We start from the raw sequence: 23594 nt of genomic DNA on the forward strand, positions 1-23594 counted from the left end.
GCATGTGCTTGGCACTAGCTGGAACATTAACCCTCGGATTAGGGTGCATGAAAGAAACAGTGATGAAAGACAAAGCCTGAGCCTTCTGAGATGTTTGCCTTTGGAAGCTGAATGAGAGGGAAAATGTTGGAGGTGGTTCCAGTCTTAAACCCCACCACAATATAAGTTTGGTGGGAGAAGCAAAGAGGTATTGCTAGTGAGGGCTTTCATCTCTCCTGCCAACAAGGGCAAGCAGTTTCTCTCTGAGGAAATGTGATGGGTCCTGTCCTGTTTGGGAAGAGCAAACTGTCAAAACCTTTCAGATAAAGAATACTTTAGCAGCTGGTGGATTTATGGATGTTACAAAGCATAGGAAAACAGATGGAAAAAGATACTTTCCAATAAATAAACTTTTAACAAATAAAAACACATTAGTAAGATATATTTTGCGTCTTAAAATACAATCTTGTGTTGAAGTTCTTCCTCTAGTAGAGTTTGGCAACCATGAGGACTAATCTTCCATGAGGCTTAGGAGTCATGGCCCAACGGGAAGCAGCAGCTGTCACACAAGCTGATCAAGCCGCACCAGAGCCGATCAGTGCAATCCCAAAAAGGTTATTGTAGAGAGGTAGGCACAGTTCATAACTTAAAGCAAACACACTGGGAAAAAAACCCTATCATCTCCTTATGCAGTATAAATTATTGATTCTTCTTATCTTGTGCAGTGCTTGACTCACAGGGCTATAACAGCAATAATTTTCAAGCTGCACTTTTCAGCTTGAAACAGGTCTCGAGCTGAAGGAGTTCCTCTTGACAGTGGGACGCAAGAGGGATCTCAGGTAAGTTTGCATGAGATTTCACTCAAATTTCATAGGACTCATGTTCGCTTCTGTTAGTATTCCTTTGGCGTTTTAATCAGTTGGAAAAACAAAGCTGTAATAGTGCGTTGTGCAGGCTTGCTTAAGGCTGGTGCTGTAATGTCGGTTTTCTGGACAGGATGAGGTGTTTTGCAGCTGCCAATGCCATGCTTTGAGAGTAAAAAGGGGAGGAAGGAAACCTGTAATGTTAGATTTGTAGCCACTAGAATATATTGGTGAAATTCAGCAATGATCATGACTGCTGTAGGCTACCATGGCAAAAGCAGTCAATGAGGAAGGTCACCTATAGCAAGCCTGGGTGACCACTCAGCTCTCTTGTGATGTTCAATCTAGCAGCCTTTCCAAAGCCATAAATGCTTATTTCAGCAGTTGTTTTCTGCAGGTTATCTGTTTCCAGGGCGTATGACCTTCAGGGAATAGTCCAGGCATGAGGTTTAGCGAGCCCCATGCCAGACTCACCATAAGGCAAATGTTACCTCCAAGAAGATTACAGTCTCTGCCTCTGCCTCACTCTTCCCTTTCTAATTACAAGTCCATCCTTTCCCATCTCCATTCCCATGACAGCTTGGCTCCAGCAGGGCTAATGCCACAGCTTCAGCAGACTTATTGGGGTCATTTCCAAGTGAGTCAGGGGTATTCCCAAGGATGGAGACCCCTGACCTGATCTAAACAGGGAACCAGTCCTTTGGGACAGATGATATGTGATTAGTCACAGGCAGAGAAATGAGATCTGCAGTAAGTTTTATCTACTGACACCTCTAAATACACATGGAAATGTCCGAAGTTATTTTAAAGTCTTACTTCTACCTTGTACAGATGCTTACAAGAAGGGCAAAAGACACATCTTTGCTACAAGCACCACTTCCCACCAGGAAAAACCAAAGCCCTTAATGTGAGCCTTGGTTGCCAGAGCAGGACAAATCAGAGGTCACCAGAGCTATCTATTGTCAGAGGACAAAATAGCATATTTTACCACAGCCATGTTTTGAATAATGTTTCTTGTTAATCTTTAACCCCAAATAAATCTCCTTTCTAGGAGGAAGGACAATATTCAAAAAGCAAACCCAAAGAGCTCTCTGTCTATGATGAAGAAAGCTGGCATCTATACACAGGTCTTATTTTGGAAAGCTGTCACAGCCACTTCTTTTTCTAGGCAGGAGAGAACTGCACTTGAGCATGCAATGGAGTGTGCTTTTTTCACGCTGAGTTTCCCAAATTGACCTTTATTATGGTGACAGTATCATTTTCTGATGTGCTCTGAGCACACAAGCAACAGAAAAGCTGAGGGTCTTCAGGCTGCAGGGGGGGGGCATTATTTAAAAGACTTCTTCAAAAGAGCGAGCAAAGTGTCCTAGGAAATGTGGGATTGGTAATTCAGCCACTCCCCCTGCCCTATTGGGCCCCATGGCAGGGAGTGATGACTGCTCACAGGAGGTACAGTTTTGCAGTCTTAAGCAGATTGAAAAATAAGCCTCCACTTCCCATCCTCATCACTGCTGCTGCCACTGGGGTGGGGGACGCAAGCCGTCACCAGCTCTTTGAGGGTGCAATGTGCTGCTCTGAGCAGGAAGTGCCCAACATCTGGGCTGTCCTGTCTGCATTCCCCACGAGCTGCTTTCCGCTTTCACAGTGCCTCCACCATGTGTTGGAAGAGGACCAGGTGCTGCTTCTCCCGCCTGGAGGTGATCCTCATCGTTTGCCTGGTGCTGATGATAGCGGTGACCGTGGTGCTTCTCGTCCTCCACTTTCTCGCCAAAGAGAGCAACGGCAAGTTGAGATATTTCAGTCCTGCCATCGCACCCTGCTCAAGTGTGTGTCCAGTGCAGTAATTTAAATTAAAGGGATACAGGTAGAGGGTCACTGGGCCACCGCCAAGCTTTAATAATCTTCTCTGCACGTGGTCTGCTCACACAGCTATAGCACGGTGCTGTTGCTGTCCTCTGCAGCCACAGCATTGTGGTCAAAACCAGTGCAAGCGTCCCTCAGGGTGTAGATGCACAGCCTTAGGGTTGGTGGGTGACGTTGGCTCCAGGGACCCAGACAACCCCTCTCCCAGGAGCTCCTTGCTCCTGGCACTGCACCAAAGGGCTTCAGAGCTGTTGCAATCCCATCATAGCCCTTTTACACCTCCAAGCCCATGACCAGGCATGAGGCGGGTTGGTGTCAGGAACCGCCTGAAGTTAACTCTCAATTCACTTCTAATGCACCCCATGCTTGTCCTCTGGAGGGAAAAAATCTCATGGAGAAAGAAAAAACTTGAAAATTTTAGGTGTTTCCAGATGACAGGAACCCGTTCCCAGAGCCAGGGCTCTCCCCTGCGTTGGATGCGGTATCACCTAACATGTCAGCAATGGGATCTTCCAATTCCTAGACTTTTGTCTCAAATTGGATGTAGGTCACGCTTTCTTCATGCTTTTAGGTTGTAACACCTAGGAGTTTGGCAGAAGCAATGCTTCTCTGTGTCATAACTCTTGGAGAAGGCGGAACAGTAGTTTTAATGGGTAGCCCAGTTCACTCATGTCATTTTAATGAAACAAACATCCTGTCGTCAGTCTGTGTCCAGTGTGTTTCACTTCTCTGGTTTAAGTGACAGCCTGGAAAAGACCAGACTGGAAAGACCGCATGTCCCCTTATCCTGATGCCCTGCCTTGAGTGGCAGCGGCTGGCTGGGGAAAGCTGTGAGAATAGATCAAGCACATAGAAATATTTTCCCACAGCGTTATCTCAACCTCCAGTGATTTGTGGCTCTGGGATTTCCTGAGACACAGATTTTTTTTTTTAATGTTTATTTTTAATTGAATGGCCCTCAGTGGCTTTTCTTCCGTGAGTTTGCCTAGGTGCTTTGTCCTTTCTGCAGAAGAACTTCTGCACCTTCGTGGTGACTGGGATGGGATATGAACTCATTCAAGAGTCTTTCCTCACTTCCTTCTTCAAACTTCTGCTGGCTCTACTGTGATTTTTTTGAGACCAGAGCACCAGTGCTGGGCATGGGATATATTGGAGGCAGCAGGGCGACATATTCTTCTCGAGCGCTTTCCCAGTATCTCTGACATTCCATCCTATTTTTCTCACTGCTTTTGAGCTGAATATTTTTGCGTGAAAACAGCTCTTACACACTCAGATCTGTTTCCTGCATGGTAGTGGTGGGCTTGGACAGCTAAATCAGTGAAGCTGGGCACTTCTCCTCCCCCTTGCTGTGACTCACAACCCATCTTACACAGTCCAGTGACCCTGTTTTGTGAGATCCCTCTGCAGTTCTTCATGCCTGCTCTTAACCACCCTGAATGCCTTACCAGCCTCATCACGCTTTGACCACACTGACAGACCATTGGAAACCCAAGCAGACAGTATCAGCTGGATCCCCTTATCCGCAGACCTGATGGGGCCTCTGGGGATATCAAGCAGGTTTCAGGCATGCAATCTCTTTAAAAAGGCTGGGTTGTCTCTTCTGTCCCTAGTTCTTCTTTCTCATGTGTCCACTAATCTACTATTTATTCTTACAATAGATTTCAGCAAAGTAAGAGCAAACTACTTACTGGGTGTAGGTAGAGCTGACTGCACGGGACCTGTGGCAGAAATTCCTCTGGTAAGCTGGGGGAATTGAACATGGGGTTGGCAAAATACTGTTTTTCATAATCTCAGAGTATTTTTTGCAGGACTTCTGGCTTAGAGGCTTTGCCTTGCCTAATGGTTGTTGTCTTCAAACATTAGGTGAAATTTCTTTGAGGCTTTGACCAACCTGGTCTAGTGGAAGGTGTTCCTGCTTGTGGCAGGGAGGGTTGGAACTGGATGACCTTTTAAGATTCCTTCCAACCCATCCCATTCTATGATTCAATGATTCTTGCAATCACAGGGCAAGATGGTTGCAGCTCTGAGTGTTCGTATGTTGTATGAGTCCTCTCACCCTCTGGCAAATCTACATACAAATGAATATGTTGCTCGATATTTTGGCTGTGTGGTCTTGATGGAGCTCTTTCCTTCCAGATGGGATATGCCAAGCTGGACCAGGTGGGTGGTGGGCTTCTCATGCGCCTCTACAGCCGAGCCTTCATTGTGGCAGAACTTGATGACTCCAGACGAGTAGTGTTTGTCAGCGCTGACATAGGAATGGTGTCTCAGAGAGTGAGGCTGGAGGTATGTGGCTGGAAATAAAAGACTGTCGCAGTTTAGGTTGTCAATGGTGTTAGCATTAGGGTTGTAGTCATTGCTAAATAGTGCCACGCGTGGCAGCACGTTGGCCATTTGCTTTGCAGTATGATCTTGAAGAAATGTCGTGTCTCTGCTGAAGGAGAGCTTTTGATTTCTCAGCAAATGACTTTGCTGAAGAATCAAATGAATTTTGACAATGCTTTCCGAAGAGTGAAAAGATATCACAAATACAGCTGAATCATGAATACATTGACGTGCTGCTTGTGTAATGCTGAACCTCCAGCACCACAGAGGAGGGAAAAAGATGCTGGAGAAATAGGGTCCCTTTGGGTAATCTGGGCTTCACTGCAAGTTGGTCATAGAGGTCTTCACTTACAAGATTTCATTATTTTAAGTCTCTTGCCAAGTCAAGCTATAATCTACCAGTATGGGAGTATTGGGCAGAAAAAGAAGAACAAGGAGGAAGATGAATGGCTGTTTTTTTCTGCAAGGGCTGATACAAACCTCCATAGACTTTGGGTGTGAAAATGTTTTTTAAGGATCACCTCCTTCCTTTTAGGTGCTCAGGCAGTTGAAGAGCAAGTACGGTCAGCTGTACCGACACGACAACGTCATCCTCAGTGGCACCCACACGCACTCAGGGCCTGGTGGCTACTTCCAGTACACCCTCTTCTGGATCACTAGCAAAGGACTAATCAGGCCATCCCTCAATGCTGTTGTGAATGGCATTGTAAAGGTCAGTGTTTTCCAGTCTGTTGACATGAGAGCCCATAAATGCAGAAAAGGTAGGGGGAGATACGTTTGTGACTGCTGGAGATCTTGATGTTTTGCTCATGGTAGCACCTCTGAATATTCCAGTCTTAAAACACGGTTCAAGGTGGGTTTATGCTTACCAGTGAAATCAGATCAAAAACCAGAAGCTTTGAAGTCTTTCTTTAGGAAAGGTCACTTGTGGGTGGCTTCACAATGTTTTACAATTTTCTGGAATTTTAGACTGCTTAACAAAAGGCACACCAAATTTCTAAGAAAGGGTTGCAGGACAGGGCTCACATATGCCTTACGTGCTTGGCTAATATTCCCTGTCTTCTTGCTTTTCAGAGCATTGATATAGCACACCAGAACATGAAGAGAGGAAGGCTTTTTATAAACAAAGGCACTGTAGAAAACAGCCAGATCAACCGAAGCCCTTTCTCCTATCTTGAGAATCCAGAGTCTGAACGAAGCAGGTAAGATCTCCTCAAGTGGGAGAGAAGCAGAGCCCTCAAGAGGACATTTTGATTGGGACTGCGACCCAGACATCTTGCAGATGGTGGTTTTGGTCATTTATGGTGTGGTTGAATATGCAGAGCCCAGACTGTGGCAGAATGACACTGTTGCCATCTTGGACTCTTGGGTGTTTGTGTTCCTAAAAATTAGATGCAAGATTGGACTTGAAAGTTGTGGTTGCCCCATCCAGGCATGTGAAGCATTGGTCAAAGTTGTGACTTTTATGCTTTATTGTTGGTTTGTTGTTTCTTTTTTTGTTGTTTTTTTTTTAATTTTATTTTATTTTTATGAAAGAGTATTCTTTAGTAGAAGTTAGCACTTGAGTCAGATGGTATTAAAGTCTCATCCTTGGTGCACAAATTTGTACCCAGAGAGGGCTCCCCTCTTCATTCCCTGGAGAAGCAGTGCCTGAGGTCAGCACCAACCTTAACTTTTCCTTTATCTTCACAGCTATTTTCAGATACTCCTCTGAAGTCTCACTGTGTTCTGATAATATCTGTAATAACCTCTTCGTTTCCTTGCTCAACCTAGTGGTTTAACAATGCAGAACAATGCACTGAATGATGCAGAGTGTGACTAGAACTCTGGCGTTAATGAGATTTCCCCTTTTCATTTTCATCCAGGTATTCATCCAACACAGATAAAGAAATGGTGATGCTGAAGATGGTAGATGAGAATGGACAGGAGCTAGGCCTTATCAGGTACAGGCCTCTGAAGTAACATGTTTTCCTGCAAATCCTCATAAACCACAGTTCTGTAGCAGTTCTGTCTGTCTGCACAAGCTCCGTTTCCCAGCACTGGCCACTGCCCATAGAGCATTGCTCCCACCTAGTCATCAGAAGAGCTCTGAGGGAAAAGTAAGCAAGCGTCCATAAGTGCATAAACCGGTTCACTGTCCCTTGTCTACTCTGGAAGATACAGCAGCACCTGGCCTACCTACAGCTTGGGCACATGTCTTGGCATGACCCTCAGGCATCTGGGGAAGACAACCATAGCTGGTCTTCCCTTGTAGGAATGCAGAAACCCCCCCTCTGGGGGTCTCGCTGTGCCCCTCCAAGCAGATCCCAGCTTCAGCATCTTCAGGAGCCTTTGAGCTTCTCTTGTTCTAGTTATTGTCTTTAACACCCTCTGTTCCATGGGAAGTGTGCCATTCCCTCAGGCAGCATTTATGGTGCCTGTCCTATAAACAGATCTGCAGGGCACTGTTCGGCTGCATGAAGTTCAGACCTCAAAGCCAGGCAGATGAAATAATATGCAGTAACAAAGTCATAATTGTGTTTTCCTTGGTTAGAAGTCACAAGCAAAAATCTGACTATGCTAAGAGGAAGATGAGGGTTTTCTTTTTTGTAAGAATGACAGTTCCTTTTTTCCTTTTTTTTACATCATTGAGTCCTTCTTATTTCTTTGAAACAAGAAAATAAAAATCCCCCCCAAATATAACTTTCTGGACTCAGAAAAAAGTCAGTTGAGGTCTGAAATTGCTCTTGGTGGCCCTACTAGATATAGTGCCAAATTCATGGCCTAAAGACCTGTATCATCATATCCATGAGCCCTCCTTGCCAGGAAGGGAGAGGATGGGACTAACTCTGCCCTTGTTAATCCATCCCTTGGTACCAACAGTCTATGTTTGTATTGACACAAAGAAAATTCCCATAAGTCAATGGGAAATATAAAGGTTGAACAAGTCGATTGCCTACATGTAGACTGAACAATGCATTTCCTGTGTGTGTTTTCTGACTCCTATTCAGCTGGTTTGCTGTACACCCGGTCAGCATGAACAACACAAACCGTCTTGTGAACAGCGACAACATGGGCTATGCATCTTACCTGTTTGAACAGGAGAAGAATGAGGGGATGCTTCCAGGAGAGGTGGGAGTGTTTTCAGACTACTGCAAATAATGGGGACAAAAATGCCACAACAGGAAGGGGGTGGCTGGTGCTTTCTATGGGCCAAAGCAGGTTCTTTCACACAGTGAAATAGGACAGCCAGGTAAACACAGAAGAATGAGGAAAAAGTTGATCAGTTTGATTTATTCACTTACTTCCTCCAGAGAAGATAAATTATAAGGTGTGCTCTTGTCTTTCCAAGCAGTGGCATTTGTTTAGACTTTAGGAATAAAATTAATTTATTTTGATTTAACTATTGGAAATGCTAGAAAGATGTGTGGGATACTTGGTGCAAAGGGATCCATGTATTGCAGCTGTGGTGTTGCATCAGGTGTGTGGTCAGCCCTACTTCTTTCTTATGGCTTCCAGCCAGTTCTGCCTTCTAATTTTCATCTATCTGAAAGATTTGTCATCCTTAGAGTGCAAGCACAGCTCCTTTAAAAAGCATTATTTCCCCTGAAATGTAAATATGGACATGGACCCATTTCACAGGTACTTTGAGTTAAGAGCGTGTCCTGTGTGTGTCTCCAACTTTGAAATTGGTGCCCAAATCCTATTTTAATACTCTGGGCAGAGGAACACATGCAGTTCATGCCAAAGACAGAAACTAAAGGAAATCTACCTAATTCGTCCTTGCAAATGTTTCTTTTTATAGTGGATTATCTAAACATTCTTAACAATACTTGACTCTAGTGCATAGTTATGGGTGCAAGTTGGTGCAAGTTCACATTTGTGCAAAGCTAAGAAGTATTTGCAGGATTCAGTATTTGCTTCACAGTTACAAACTGTGCTCAGCAGTCTCACTACAAAATGGCTTATGAGCTCTTCATAATACCAAAATATCTTGTGTTGATGCATCTCCTCTCTATAACTAGGGGAAAATAATAGATTATGTGAGAGCTGAATTCAGATGACACCCAGTGTTTAACCAGCCTTGCTTCTAATGAGTACTGCTTGATGTTAACTCCTGCAGTCAAATCCAATAGCTCTCACCATGTAATCAATCATGATGAAGCCTGACAGGAAAAAAGAATCCTGCGCAAAGTGCTACAATGAGCCATTAACGTCTGATCAGTAACATGAGCAACTGGGGACATGGAATTCTGGTGAGCTACCACTGAGATGGAAGAGGTAGATGAAGAAATGCTGTCTGGATACCAAAGTGGGTGCCCCCTGAAATGGCATCGTGTGTATCTTATTCTTCCTTGCTCTTAGGACACTTCTAAATTCCCATTCCAATTCTCCAAGTCACTTCAGAAATGTTTACTAGCATCACATGCTAATCAACTGGCTGTAATGCCAGCCTTGACTGTTGGGGAAAGCTGCAGAAGACATTTCCAATCACAGTGAGGCACTAAAATCCATCTGACCATGTCTGGTTTTGGCAGGGCTCTTTTGTTGCTGCCTTTGCATCCTCCAACTTGGGAGATGTGTCACCCAACACCAAAGGCCCTCTCTGCATAAACACGGGGGATTCGTGCAATAACCCAGAGAGCACCTGTCCTGTGGGGGGGGTAAGTATGTCCTACCTGATCTACATTACCTTCTGATACAGACAAACCTTGGGAAGGGACAGGACAACAAATACAGAGCCATGTGATGGACCATTGTGAATGAGGATGATATAAGAAAAAAAATCACCTTTTTTTTTTGACTATTCTTGACACCTCTTTCAGGAACTTACTGTGTCTTGTCTTCATTCACCGTGTTTTCTGGTCATTCAGCCCAAACATAAATCCATCTTCCTGCGAAGGTTAGTGTAGTAACCCAGTGCCCAGATTTGAGATGCCTAGCAAGAAGCAGATAGTTCCCACAGTATGGCAATCACTTGTGAACTCATCCACTTTGCAGTGCTACATATTCTGCATGTTAACTGATTACTAGCATTTAAACAAATTTCTTAACAGGCAAAGATGTGCATGGCCATGGGTCCTGGCAATGACATGTTTGACAGTACAAGAATTATAGGGCAAAATATCTACACAAAAGCAAAGGTAAGCGATATTTTACAAGTGTACATGAATGCTGTTATTGCAGGAGTGCATGTTCATTTAAGCAACTTTCTTGCACCTTTTTTTTGTGAATTTTGATAGAGTAAAAATATGAAGCTGTTGGTGAGGATCCAGAGGAGGGCCACAAAAATGATCAGAGGGATGGAGCACCTCTCCTCTGAGGAAAGGCTGAGAAAGTTGGGGTTATTCAGCCTGGAGAAGAGAAGACTCCAGGGAGACCTTATTGCATCCTTTCAGTACTCAAAAGGGGCCTATAAGAAAGATGGAGAAAGACTTTTTAGCTTGTTGTGATAGGATGAGGCGTAATGGTTTTAAACTAAAAGAGGGGAGATTCAGGCTGGCTGTGAGAAAGAAATTTTTTACACTGAGGGTGGTAAAACACTGGCACAGATTGCCCAGAGAGGTGGTAGATGCCCCATCCCTGAGGACATTCAAAGCCAGGCTGGATATGGTTCTGGGCAACCTGCTGTAGTTGAAGATGTCCCTGCTCATTGCAGGGGAGTGGACAAAGATGATCTTTGAAGGCCCCTTCCAACCCAAACTATTCTATGATTTAAATTAATCTAAAGTTCACATTTATATGCTTAAAGAAAAGCATGATTTCCTGATTACCCAGAAAGCACACACTTCTTTTTAGATACATCATTGAAGGTGTTTAGATTTGAAAATAACAGTTTTGGCTTTTAATCTCTATATTCCTGATTGGTATATAATGTGGATGTAGCCCCTTATAATCTTCCACTCCCATGCATACACCTTGGAGGTGTCATTGTGAGAAAAATCACTGGTGTTGAAGATTGCTAGAAGGGCTTAGAGACACCACCACATACCAGTTGTTGGCCAACTTTGCCATCACACTCCCAAATTAATGCAAATGTGAGTTAAAATGTGCCAGCTTAAACATCCATGAAAGATACTCATCTTGCCCTGCTTGACTTTGCATTACTCAGGTGGTATCCTCCACCCTATGGGCTCTGTCATACTGCCTTGTGTCCTTGGGCTCAAAACTCATCTGAATTTGCCAGTTCCCCTTCTGTGCCTCTGTGTAATTTAACAGTACTCAGCAAGAGGACATTTTTGGGCACCTTTTCAGGGATAGCAGCTTGTAGGAACTGGAACAGGTCCAGCAGAGGAGTAAGAGCAGAAGGCATGATGGTGGCGGTTTCCTTTTAACTGCCATCTCAGATGCTTGCCCTGAAGTCATTCCAGGCTGATTGTGACTTGCAAGTGAAAGATTGTCCCAATCAGAGTGGCCTGGCATGTGTACCAAACGGCGAGGCAAAACACTGCTCTTTCTTTTAACACTGAAGACTCTCGGCCTTTGGAGGCTGTGTCCTCTGTTCCTTCCTGCAGTTACAGGAATGTTATTAAACCTGCATAACTTCTGGCAACACTTTCTATGTACCAGCTCAAGGCATGTGTGCCAGGAAACCGTTCACTAAAGAGCTGAATGACTTAACTGTCAGCTGTATAGTAAATGTGTGGTAAAGTCCGTGTGTTTCGAAGCAATGAATGCAAGAAGGTGCATCTTTCTTACAGGAAACATTTATTCTGGTTGGTTTAAGACGTGATAAATGCCAAAAGGAAAAATGAGTTGCCATCCTCATAGAATAGGTGCATGTTTCCACTGTAAAATAAAGGCACACAGAAAACTGCTGACCACAGAGTGTCTTACCTGTGTTACTTGGGGCAGGGAGAGCTTGCAGGACTTGGGCATGCAGGATATAAGGATGGTAGAAGCAGAAAAGCTTGGGAAATACACTCTCACTTTAGCATTTGGAAGAGTCCACTGGAACGTGTCAACAGAATGACAGATTCATGCAGCTGAATCTCAGAAGAGCTCTTCTTCCTAAAAGATTTCACCTGTGTATCCCTTAGGAGCTGTATGAAAAAGCTTCCCAGCAGATCACAGGACCCCTCAGCTCAGCTCACCAGTGGGCAAACATGAGTGATGTGTCGGTGGAGCTCAATGCCACACACACGGTAAGAGCAGAAGCTCCTGGGACACGGGCATAAGGAAGGAAGAAATGTTGTATTCTCATGGCAGGACACACTGAGGGGAACTGGTTTTAAAATCTCTCTTTTTTTTTTCCTTTTCTTTTCTTTTTTTTTTCCTTTCTAATTAAGGTTAAAACATGCAAACCAGCCTTAGGACACAGCTTTGCAGCAGGGACTATTGATGGAGTGGGTGCTTTCAACTTCACACAAGGTAATTTAGGCAGCAGATGGCTTTGTGCAAATGGGGAAGATAAGGGTCCTCCCCCAGATACATTCAAACCCCCAGAGTCATTAAAGAATGCTAGTGCTGGTTCAGCCACAGTCTCCAAAGGGATGAATTTAGGAAGGTGTGATCTTACAGACCCCTTGCAAGTTTGTCTGTGTTCATCAGAAAGCTTCTGATGAAAGTTGGGAGAAGAAACACCTGGCTTTGGGGCAATCTTTCTCATTTGTTCTCATTGCGCAAAGGCTTTTAAAACGGAGCTCAGATGGGCTAAAGCCTGGATGTTAAAACTACCCCAGAAAATGGAGGTAATCAGAATCCACTGAGCAATATCCTGTCTCACATAAGCAGGGAGTAATAAATGAGTTTTCTGTCCAATAGCTGCTGGGCAAGCTGAAGGAACAGAGTTTAAAAGATGTTTCCCCCTCAAGGCTCAGTAGAAGGGGACCCATTTTGGGATGAAATCCGGGACCAGCTGCTGGGAGAGCCATCTGATGAAATGAAAGCCTGCCACAAACCCAAGCCAATCCTCTTTAGCACCGGAGAGGTAAGGATACACTGGTGTGTGCCCTGGGAAGAGGAGTGATTGCTGCTCTTGGCTAGCTTTTGTTAGGGTGCTACAGATGATGTCTGTGCCAACCCATATGGTGAAGAACAAGGAGGGAGAGAGTGCTGCATGGACTCAGAAGGCATGAAAATATAAAGCAAGAATAAATGCTGTCATTACTTCACATCAGTGTGAGAGACGTGGAAGTTTTCCTCTTGCAGACTGTCTTTTCCGTATATCCCAAGAGGAGGGACTAGACCATCTGCTCTCGTTAGGGTCAAAAAACGCAATTGAAGATCCACCCTGGCCTAATTGTCTGCCTATGAAACATCCCTGAGAAGGATGCACAGGGAAAATGTTTGATGTCAGGGAGAATCAACAGTGGTGGAGCTCAGCATTGCCTCCTAGCATTCTGGCTTCAGGACATCCTCTGCTGATGCTCAGATCTTTATGGCTCTGGGTGGATATTTCTTCCATCCTACCACTGGTTTCCTATCTTAATCCACAAAAGAGCCTTTCTTTTTGTCATGGTGCCTTTAGAAACTCTGGGGACTGTATCAACTTACCTTTTCAGTGTTATCTTCAAAGTTTTCTACCAGGCTTTCACTTCCTCTCCAAATGTCCTGTTGGCTTCTCTGCTTTTCTGTCATGTCTAAGCACGTGTCTGGTAGTTCTGTGAGCTATCAACTGGTGCCAGACTTACTCATCCATGGGTAAAATCATACTATGCTCACTCTGGAAATACCATGGAGTGAGGTTTTTCAGCACAACTGCTCTCCCAGCAGGACAAACACTTCAGGTTGCTTAGGGCCATGTCCAGAAGGGTTGAGGCAGTCAGTAAGAAAGATGGAGATCCCCCACTGTTTGGGTCCCCATCACAAGGATGCTCCACTGACAAAGGGAAGGGCTATTTCTTAGGAGCAGCCTCTGCAGAGCTGCTGCCCTGTTGGCCCCAGCCCATCACCATTCTTGAGGCTGTTCTGTCTTGGTTTTGCTCTTACTGAACTTTCCCAAAATCCTACTTACAGCTTCAAAAGAATATTGATGCTCCATTTTCTACCAGTTCCCTCGTCATTAAGGCAAATGCACTGTAGTGGAGATGGATCATGTCCAAGGCACTTAGGGAATGCCATCTGGATGAGGCAATTCATTGTTATTCTTTTCATCAATCTCTTTAAAAGCTTTCTTAGTGTCACTTTGTGTTCCATCAGCTCTTCACCTCACGTCTTATAAAAAGAGCTCCCAGTGCAAATTCTCCTTCCACCCCACTACCTTCGTCCAGGATGGTGCTACTGAGAGTAAATTACACTTCATTCTTACAACTTTATCACCTTTTGAACATCCTTTTATGGATGCTCTGGCAGGCCTCCTGCTTCTGATGTGCTTCGTAAGGTTTTTTCATTCAGGTGTTTCCCCTAATAAACTGCTCCTCAAAAATCTTTTTGGCTTTCTGGAGTGGAATTTTGTATTTCATTTGCTGGAACCATGCCACCCTCAAGCTCTTGTTCTTAGTTTATTTTTGCAAGGCTTTTTAATTTTTATCCTTTTATTATTATTTATTTATTTGTGTAGTTATTTTTAAGATTAAATGCTGCTGTAGTGTGTTTTGGCTGCCACAATGCTCCTGAGTCCAAGTATAGTGTGGTCTCTGCTAAAGGACAGTTTGAAATCAGGGCTAGGTTGAGGGTTCCCTGAACATCACCCTCTTGGTGAAACTCTTCCTCTGTATCACAGCTGACAGTGCGTTTGCTCAGCTAATGAAAAAATAACTCTCATTTCCCATCACCATCAGACTCTCTGGTTTAAGCCGCCACTCTGGCAACACCTTTTTTTTTCCTGCCTTATGCACAGTACTTACATGTGCTTTCTCTGTCTGTTATGGTCAGACAACTTGCTGTACATGTGGAGGTAAAACACTTTCTCATGTGCCTGTCTACAAAATAAATCTGTTTGCCTGATTTATAACTGTAGGAAGGAAAAGGCTTCCACTATCTTTTTTTGCTACTATCCTTTTTTATTTTACCTCAGATGACTCGGCCTCACCCGTGGCACCCTGACATTGTGGATGTCCAGATTGTTGCCATTGGATCACTGGCAATCATCGCTGTTCCTGGAGAATTCACGTATGTGTATCTGTTTCTGTAAGCTAGCTGTGGAAACGAGTAAGGTGCAAACAAGATTCCAAATAATTTTCATTGCTCACTGCAAAATACAGTTTTAATGAAACAAAATGAACCTGTTAGGTTTTGGGGGGTTTGTTGGTTTGTTTTGTTGGTTTTGTTTTGTTTTTTTCTAGTTTTTTTTTTTGGGGGTAAGGGTGGGGGGTGTTGGAGATTTTCATGCCACAAACACCATCATGATGAATAACATGTTGATGATACAATGGTGAAAACCTCGGTATGATAATGATTTATTTCTAGCACCTTTTTTTAATACCCCACCCTGCCCTGGGTGCCTTCAGCCTCACCCTGTCTTTGGTGATGTATACGAAGTGTTTTGAGGTGTTTTGGTTGAACTCAATGTAAAGAAGCCTTAAGGTATGCTGAGCAGCACTGCAGGTGCTATGTGAATTTCTTGTGGTGTGCTGCATGTCCAACCAGCAATTCCTGTTTTAGCTCCCTGCATTTCTGGAGGCTGATATTGTTCCTTTAATGACTCTAGGACCATGTCTGGACGGAGGCTACGGGAAGCTGTTAAAAGAGTAAGTTGCTGGCAAGATGTTTCTCCAGAGCGCAATGTATCTGGAACTTCATATTTCTTGATCCTTCTGTTTTCTCCCCTGGTTCCTTCCAGCTGGGGTCATGTCTCACAGATGCTTCCTTCTCACAATTGCCTCAGACCCATTTTGCATGTGCTTACTGGTGTGCAGGAGAAATGAATATTCTCCTCAAATGAAGCAAACCAATTGAGTTTCAATCCATTAAGCCAAAACAACCTAATTCAACTGGGATCCAGGCATAACTGACGCTAGCAGGCATTGTTTCTCTGGTGGGGGGGGGCTTAGCTACTTAATCCCTACCAGGATTTTGCAACATGTGAACAATTGGAAAAAAACAGCAAATGTATTTTTTTCCATTTTCCTGATTGATACATCCTATTCTCAGGTCCAGTCTGAATGCCATCTTAATCTCAGAAGCTATCTCCACAGCTCACTGAGCCCATTTCACATAGTTATATCACCGTGTTTTTAGAAGTATACAGACATCAGCTTCAAGAAAACCCCTATATGTATCAGTTTTACTGGATTATTCGGTTATTTCTCCTGTTTTTTTTTTCTTTGGGAGGTGAATATGAGATGCTAATGAAGGCAAATTGCATTTCTAGAGTTGCATTCCTGAACATCCAGCCCCTCCCGCACTGTAACTTTGTATTCTGTCCTGGTGAATAACAGTAACAACAGCAACTGCAATAACAATATAATTGTGCATTAAGCAGTTGTTTCAAGATAAGCGATTTACTTCCTTAGGAATTTGATTCCCATGGTGCTCCAGGAATGGATGTCGTAATTGCAGGTCTGTGCAATGTCTACACCCATTACATTACCACCTATGAAGAATACCAGGTAAATGTTAAAATTGCAGATTGAACCTGTTTAACTGAGTTCAGCTTTAGCTATATGGGATGACAATTCATGTGAAATTATATATGTTTAAAGTAGCTTTTCTTTGCCACAAAAAGCTGAAGAATCTATAGCAGTAATCTCGAGACCTCTTGTTTATTCTGGTCTAAATGATGTGATCCGAGGGTCAATATGGTTTCCTGACCATAGCTAGAGAGTATGTATGGATGCTTTTAACATGGAAATGTTATGACGTGCTGAATGGAGCTCTGGTGAGTTCAGGTCTGGTTTAGTAATCTCTTGATGGCTCGGCGGAATTAGACATTGTCTTCCTAATGTGGCAAAATTGCCAGAAGAAATATTTTGAGCTGTAGGGTTGTAAGAAATTGTATGGAGTTGCAGTGCCATGTTGCTGTGGAAAAGACCACAATATAGCTTGCAAGACCCAGTTTTAAGGCTCTTCACAAGGCTTGGTAGATGCTGGGCTTTGAAGAAGACATGGACCATTGAACGGACTCCTTGGGTTTAGAAACCCTAAACTGGTAGGGGAGGTTGGAAGAACTGGGGTTGTCCAACCCAAAAAGTTGGAAAGGAGACAACCTACATCATAACCCTTTAAAAGAGTAAAAAAGCTGTGATAACTGGGAAGAGTGACAACTGATCCTCCCTGTTTACAGTGGATTAGAGAATGAAGAGTAACCGAAATTGCAGCAGAAATACTTAGACAAATTGTTGGGGTGTCTTCCTAGCAGTGAGGGAGTAAATAAAATCCCTTATATAGGGATAGTGCTGATCTGATCTTGGTACAGTGGGATGAGCTGTATAAACTGCTCAAGAGTCCTTCAAACCCTCCTGTTTTGAATTCAGGTTCAACGATATGAGGCTGCATCAACTATTTATGGACCACACACCCTTTCTGCTTATATTCAGCTCTACAGAGGACTTGCAAGGTCTATTGCTACGGTAATCAAAATTTCCTATATGCCACATGGTGCTAGAGACATACAAATCCTCTAAATGGGGATGGCTATATTTGTTTCTCAGTGAGGTTGCGTGACTGCTATTCTCTCTTTTCTCATAATAAGAGGCTATGAGAAATTCTCATGTGTTATGAAAATAATTCCTGTAGTGGGGGTCTCATTCCACTTGAGAATTTCTCATTTGTTTGGTTTTTTTCTGCTCAAAGTTGAGGAAATTGGTACCTCCAACCTTTCTGCATGGCCTGAAGTTCCCACTTGTCTACCAAGAGCAAAAGAAGTCTGCTACATTTCTGCTGTACATGGCAATGTTTGTTACCATTGTACCTGTGACCATGTGAATATGCAGGACTGGTGGGTGGGCACTGCCTTTTTAAGTCATGGGGTATTCTGGTGGATGGGTATGGGGAACCTCAGCAACAGGACAGTGGGTGCCCTGTGGGGATTGCTCCTGCATGCAGAGTACAGATGAAAATCCGCCCCCCCCCTTTTTTTTTTTAATGCTCTCTTTATTGCCCTTGTTTTTAAAATTATCTAAGTGAGGACTTGGATAGAGACATGGCAGATACAAATCATCAGGGAGATACTGGCTATATATATCTATGTATAATGAGCAAATCTTCCCTCTTCCAGAACACAGTTCAGGATTTGCCACCTGGTCCAGAGCCCCCATTTTTCAATATAGCTAATCTTACCTTGGTGCCTTCTCTCATTGCTGATCTCGTGCCAGCGAATAAAACATTTGGGGATGTGCTACAAGAAGTGAGACAGCAGTATCAACCGGTGAGAGCTTCAAGGATTTGCTAAAACCTGTTTAGGAAATCAACTTTAAAGTCTTATCCCTCATCTGAAAAAGTCTAGGTGGTGCTCTCAAAAAGGTGGTGGTGTTCTCAAACCAAAAGGGTCTGGTTGTTCTTAGTAAGCATAATTGAAAAGGCAGACACAGGGCATTTTCATGCCAATGCCATTGTACTGGATGTGATTAAAATGGGTGAATTAAGGGGAAAATAAAAGCTCTTTATTCAACATGAATAAGATTTCCCCCTCTGCTTCAGCATAAAATATCAGTTGATGATTAAAGAGGAAAATATTGTACAATGATTTCATTACAAGCAGAAATTAGGTCGCCTTTGATGTCTCTAGTATAAATGTAAATGAAATAAAAATGTCAGAAAGGCTTCAGTTTTAAATGCTCAAAGTTTGGATAAGGCGTTCAGAGCAAGAACTTCCATGTCATTGCTGTCTCCAGCAGTAAGGTAGGAAGAAGACACTCTTAAAAATCTCACCTATTTCTCTGCTCCTTTTACACACAAATCTTATGTGCTATGGTGGATTTTATCCAGCAAGAAGGACAAGTGGAATGGCAAGGCACAGAATATCAGTTCACGGTATAAATTGTCTCTTGCCATTGCAACAAGTGAAATTATAAATAATTTCAAACAAAACCAAAAAAACAACCAAACCACTGAAAAATTCATACGGCATCCTCAAAGGTTGTGCAATATGCTGCTCGGTCTTTAATATAAATCTCAATTTCCCCACAGATGGAAGTTGCTGAAGTAACTTTTGTAGGTGCAAATCCCAGGAACTCTGCAGAAAATGCGGTAAATATGACACAGTGCTGGAACTGGGGATGTTTGGTATCAGTGACTGTTTAGTTACTGCCTCTGCCTGATGCATTTTAATCTTTGATGTTAAGGTTTCGTAAAGAGTAAAACTGTGCGCTTCCAGTTCTTTTTTTCCTTGCTGGGAGTTCAGAACAAGATAGTTTCTCCCTTTAGAGTGTGGTTTGGGAATTCACACCACCAAAATGCTTCTGGAGCAAAGTCCTTAATTTGGTCAGATATGGACTTTTCATACTATTGAAGTTAAAGGCACTCATGTCATGCGTTAGGCCAAACACTCTTTCTCAGTTAGCATCCAGTGCCATCTAGTCATAGCAAGCATGGTCTCTAGTCTCCATCTTATCAGGCCAGTGCATTATTTTAATAAAAGGAAGAAAAATAGATAAGTACTTAATTTGTCCTATCACTCATCCTGCATAGACATTGATACCTCACCTCTCCATTCTCTTTTTAATGATCAAGTTCTTTACTCATTCTGTGTGTTATTTATTAGCTTAAATTTGTGTTTGGTAGTGAAATAAAAGCATTTTTTGCTAATAATTGCTGCATTTGCCAGTAAAGCACACAGAAGCATAGTCCCTTCTCCAGTTTAAAATGACACATAAAAGCAGGGACATGCCTGTATCTTCAGGTCTGGCTAACTCTGTTATTTTTATTCAAGACAGAACACAACTTCCTGACAGTGGAGAGATACACCAGCACTTCAGACAGCTGGCATGCGGTACAGAATGATGCCTCCTGGGACACCAGGTGGGTACCCTGACCAGATTTCACACTTCCACAGTCTTCACGGAGTCATTCAAGTATAACCTGAGAGGCTTCATTTCAGAGCTCCCAGCTGTAGGTTGGTCTTGTCCCTACAGATGATGCTCTCTGGAGACATATTGGTCTGTATCTGGGTGGCTAACTTGTCAAGACCACAGCAATTGTACTTCCCCATGGGACTAGCTTCAGCAATGAAGGCTTGTAAGTTTCAGAAAGTAGAAGGAAGAGCAAGAATTACAAAAGGTTCATAGCCTACATCCACTGATCTGCCTTACCGTGCTGATAAATAAGACACCAAATAGAAAATATGAGCTGTTCACCACAGTAGGGTTTTCATAGGGAAGAGCTGGCCAGCTTTCTTGACTAGAAATAGTCAACAATATTGAAAAAGTTCATAAGAAAGCAAAGCGAAGGTTAGAGATGTCAGTCTTAAGGAAAAATACCCACTAAGCAACAAAGCTGCTGTCATATTTCAGAGCTGCACTAGAAGTCAGCACACAAAATAGGAATACCAAAGACATTTTCCATCAAATCGTTCGATTTCAAGTTACTCCTGTTTGAATAAAACCAGTCATTTTCCCACCTTCTTTTGCAACCTATCTGTAAGAAATAGGACCCTGAAAAACATCCCTTTTGGGGTCTTCAGACCTTGCAGTGTCCCAGTGCAAACATGTAACATCCAAGGTTAGAGAAGCAACATTCTTGACAGCTTGGTTTTGTCAGGAAAGTATTTCTCTGGATTTATGATGAGGATTTATAGGGTGTAATTCTCTCTGCCCACAAGCAACCACATGTTTTCTGAACCTCATCTGGTAGTAAGGACTCTGGCTGTCCCAGCACAGGAGATAAATTCCTACCTGCACTTGGATCTCTGCTTTTTTAAGTACATACCTTCTGTTTAACATTTGCACTATGTTACCTTGTCACTGTCATTGGTGTCAACCTTTCCAGTCAAGTTCTTTACTTGATTAAGGGAAATCATGGCATTTTGTCACCCATATCTGTAGCCCTGACTTCTTCCCTCCTCTTCCAAAAACCCAACAGGTTTCCCAAAATCTAGGCAAGGAACACTGAAAATGTTCAGTAAGATGTCACTCAAGAAAATAAAAACCATAAAAGTGCAGAACTTGAAGAATGTACTGCCATGATGCTGGAGGATAGGAATCTAGACATCTTACTTTCCCTCCTGAGAAGGTCAGACTTTGGATCTCTGAACAGTACTTAAATACTCCTGCTGATAAGGAAGAGGAACTGTTTGGCCTGCTTAAAGGGGCTGGCCAGAAGGCAGACCAATACAGACAGTAGTATCTCCTTTACTGGTGCCCCACGAAAACACCAAAAGAACAAGAAAGAGGAAATGTTTCTGTTAAGATGAAAACAAGTCACTTTTTACAATGTCAGTGTGTATTAACTTTGATATGTCAGTAATTAAGGTGATGAGGGCAGGAGGAATCAAACACTTTTACTGGATATTAGTAGAGTCAGACTGTTTTTATAGTACAGGAAAAACAAATGTTTGATACTACTGAATATTGTAATAGGAGGGTAGCACAAGGGAACACATTATTTGTTAGCCTAGTGTTGCAAAGTGTTAAAAAGCTTACAGCTGCGTTTGTAAAAGGTATATTTTCAGGGATCAAAAGATATGAAGGTTTACTTACAGGAGGTGCAGCTTTCAGGGAAGGAGATAGCTATTATCTGCCCTTTGACATGGGCCTGCCATTGCAGCAGGGACAAACTCAGCACAGACTTGCCCTTTTGCTGGATGCTGTCTTGGTGTTTCCAGTAGGGAAGCATCTGGCCCTACCCTGCATCTGCCATGGGAGCAATAATTGCTTTCTTGGGGCTGTTTAGGAGTAGGGACTGAGCTACAGGCAGGAATTTGCCTGGTCCTGCCTTTAGGAAACAGCCAACAGAGATTAAGGCGTAATGAAATCCCCATGAGTTCATCTGTGAGAAGCCTATTCCTGAAGGGAGTCTGAGTTAAGTTCCAGTTTCTGAGTCCCAGAGAGGTGGTCTGAGCCTGGAGGTCAGGATGGGGAGGAGGCCAGGTAATGGCATAGATCTATCACAGCAGCATTTTTAGGTCACAGCATTACAGCCGGGCTCAGGCTGCATGCCTCTGGTCCAACCCATCTCCCAGCAGGACCAATGTAGCAGCTATAGGAGGTTGCTTGGGGCTATGTCCAGGCAAGTCAGGGTAGTCCCCAAGGATGGAAATCTTCCACCGCTTGAGGCCTTGTGCTGTCACCTTATTGTCATCTTCCAAGATAACACTGTTTTTGTCCCAGGTCAAAACAGAAAAAAACCCTGGACAACAGAAACCAGATGGATACATGGGCCCTGTGCTGGTCTGTGGTCTCTGTTTACCAAATAAAATTTCCCCTACTGTTCACTGGTTTTCACCCAGTGATGTCTATAAATATTTATTTCAGTCTTCTCAGTAAGACTGGAATGGAGAAACTTTTCACTACCATTGCCAATGAATCAACATATTTTCATCAGCTTCCTCTAGTTAAAGCCCTAAAATAGAGGTGATGTCTCAGTAGGGCTTGGTAAGTCTCATGTTGAGCCTGGATAGGAACAGATCTAGCAGTGCCCCTAATTTGCATTATCAAAAGAAGAGCAGGTAAATCTTTATCTCCCCAAGAAGTGCTTTATCATGGTAAGCTAAAAAATTCCTTACCCCCACATGATGTGTTGCTGTCTGTAGAGTTTTGAGATTGAGCAGAAATTATTTTGCACAAGCTGTCTGCAAAAGAAAATGGGAATCTGATGTAGAAATGGGTGCCAGAAGCCCTGAGCTCAATTATGATAGATTTTGCTTGTGAACTTCAGTAAATACTCATTCTCTTAGTTCAGCATTGCCTCTGCACAGGGAAGACTTAGCTGATGATTACTGCTTACAGAGGTAATGTTGCATGGGGTTATGATATGGAGTTGGGAATGTAAGAATACATTAGTGGAAATATTCTTCATCTGCAAAAAGGACCACTGACTTGTTTTTCTGTGTTTCCAGTTATTTTTAAGCTCTGTCAGGTTTTGTGTTGGCCTGTTGGTTGCTGCTCTGATAGCCTAACTGTCTAAGGAAAAGTTAAAAGAAGCTTTAAAAATATACTTAAGCGGAATGCATTCACCTCATTCCACTTAGCTCTTGGGATATTAAAACAAATGAAAAGTGGATTTTCTGGCTGACTGCAGCTTTTGTTTTGTCTGCTAGGTTTTACTGGACCAAAGGATTACTTGGTCAGAGCAATGTGACTATTGAATGGCACATCCCTCATGGCACAGAGCCAGGCATCTACAGGATACGGTACTTTGGGCACTACAGGAAAAGATTGTCTAACAGTCTCGCTGTCTCTATTCCATTTGAAGGCACATCTTCAGCATTTGAAATCACAACTCTGTAGGCAATCTTGTTCGCTGAAGGAACTGTTCTCAGTGCATGTCTGCAACTTTTTTTGTGGCATACATGACTCTATACATCATTGCTGTCCCTCAAGTGCTGCTGGTCATCCTTTGCTGTGCAAAACTTGACTTCCTGCAAGGTTTTGACTTTTACCTGCAATTCAGTCTTACTAGTTCAACATATTCTCATTCAAGCAGTTCCTGTCCTGGCTAGATCTTGTTGCAGTTGATTGTTGTTGTAATAAACGATGTAACCGTTTTTCTTCAGTCATTGAAGTGCTTATTGATTGTGAATAGGCTCTCTCTGAGAGAATTAGTGCA

At 43.1% G+C, this 23594-nt stretch overlaps 1 protein-coding gene across 1 annotated transcript; it reads left to right on the forward strand.

The window, feature by feature from the left end:
- Window positions 1–655: 655 nt before the first annotated feature.
- LOC134173653 (putative neutral ceramidase C) lies at window positions 656–23594 on the forward strand. The gene is made up of 21 exons (XM_062637903.1): window positions 656–818; window positions 2488–2666; window positions 4364–4443; window positions 4842–4991; window positions 5566–5742; window positions 6105–6232; window positions 6896–6973; window positions 8021–8141; window positions 9548–9673; window positions 10067–10153; window positions 12050–12154; window positions 12299–12380; window positions 12824–12939; window positions 14968–15062; window positions 15601–15640; window positions 16406–16501; window positions 17366–17461; window positions 18109–18258; window positions 19020–19079; window positions 19762–19850; window positions 23086–23594. The coding sequence occupies exons 2-21, from the start codon at window positions 2498–2500 to the stop codon at window positions 23273–23275; spliced, it is 2235 nt and encodes a 744-aa protein (XP_062493887.1). The 5' UTR covers window positions 656–818; window positions 2488–2497; the 3' UTR covers window positions 23276–23594.

This window comes from Pezoporus occidentalis, unplaced genomic scaffold (genome assembly GCF_034315485.1).
Source record: "Pezoporus occidentalis ecotype Australia unplaced genomic scaffold, CSIRO_AGI_Poc_V1 ctg54, whole genome shotgun sequence".
NCBI lineage: Eukaryota > Metazoa > Chordata > Aves > Psittaciformes > Psittacidae > Pezoporus > Pezoporus occidentalis.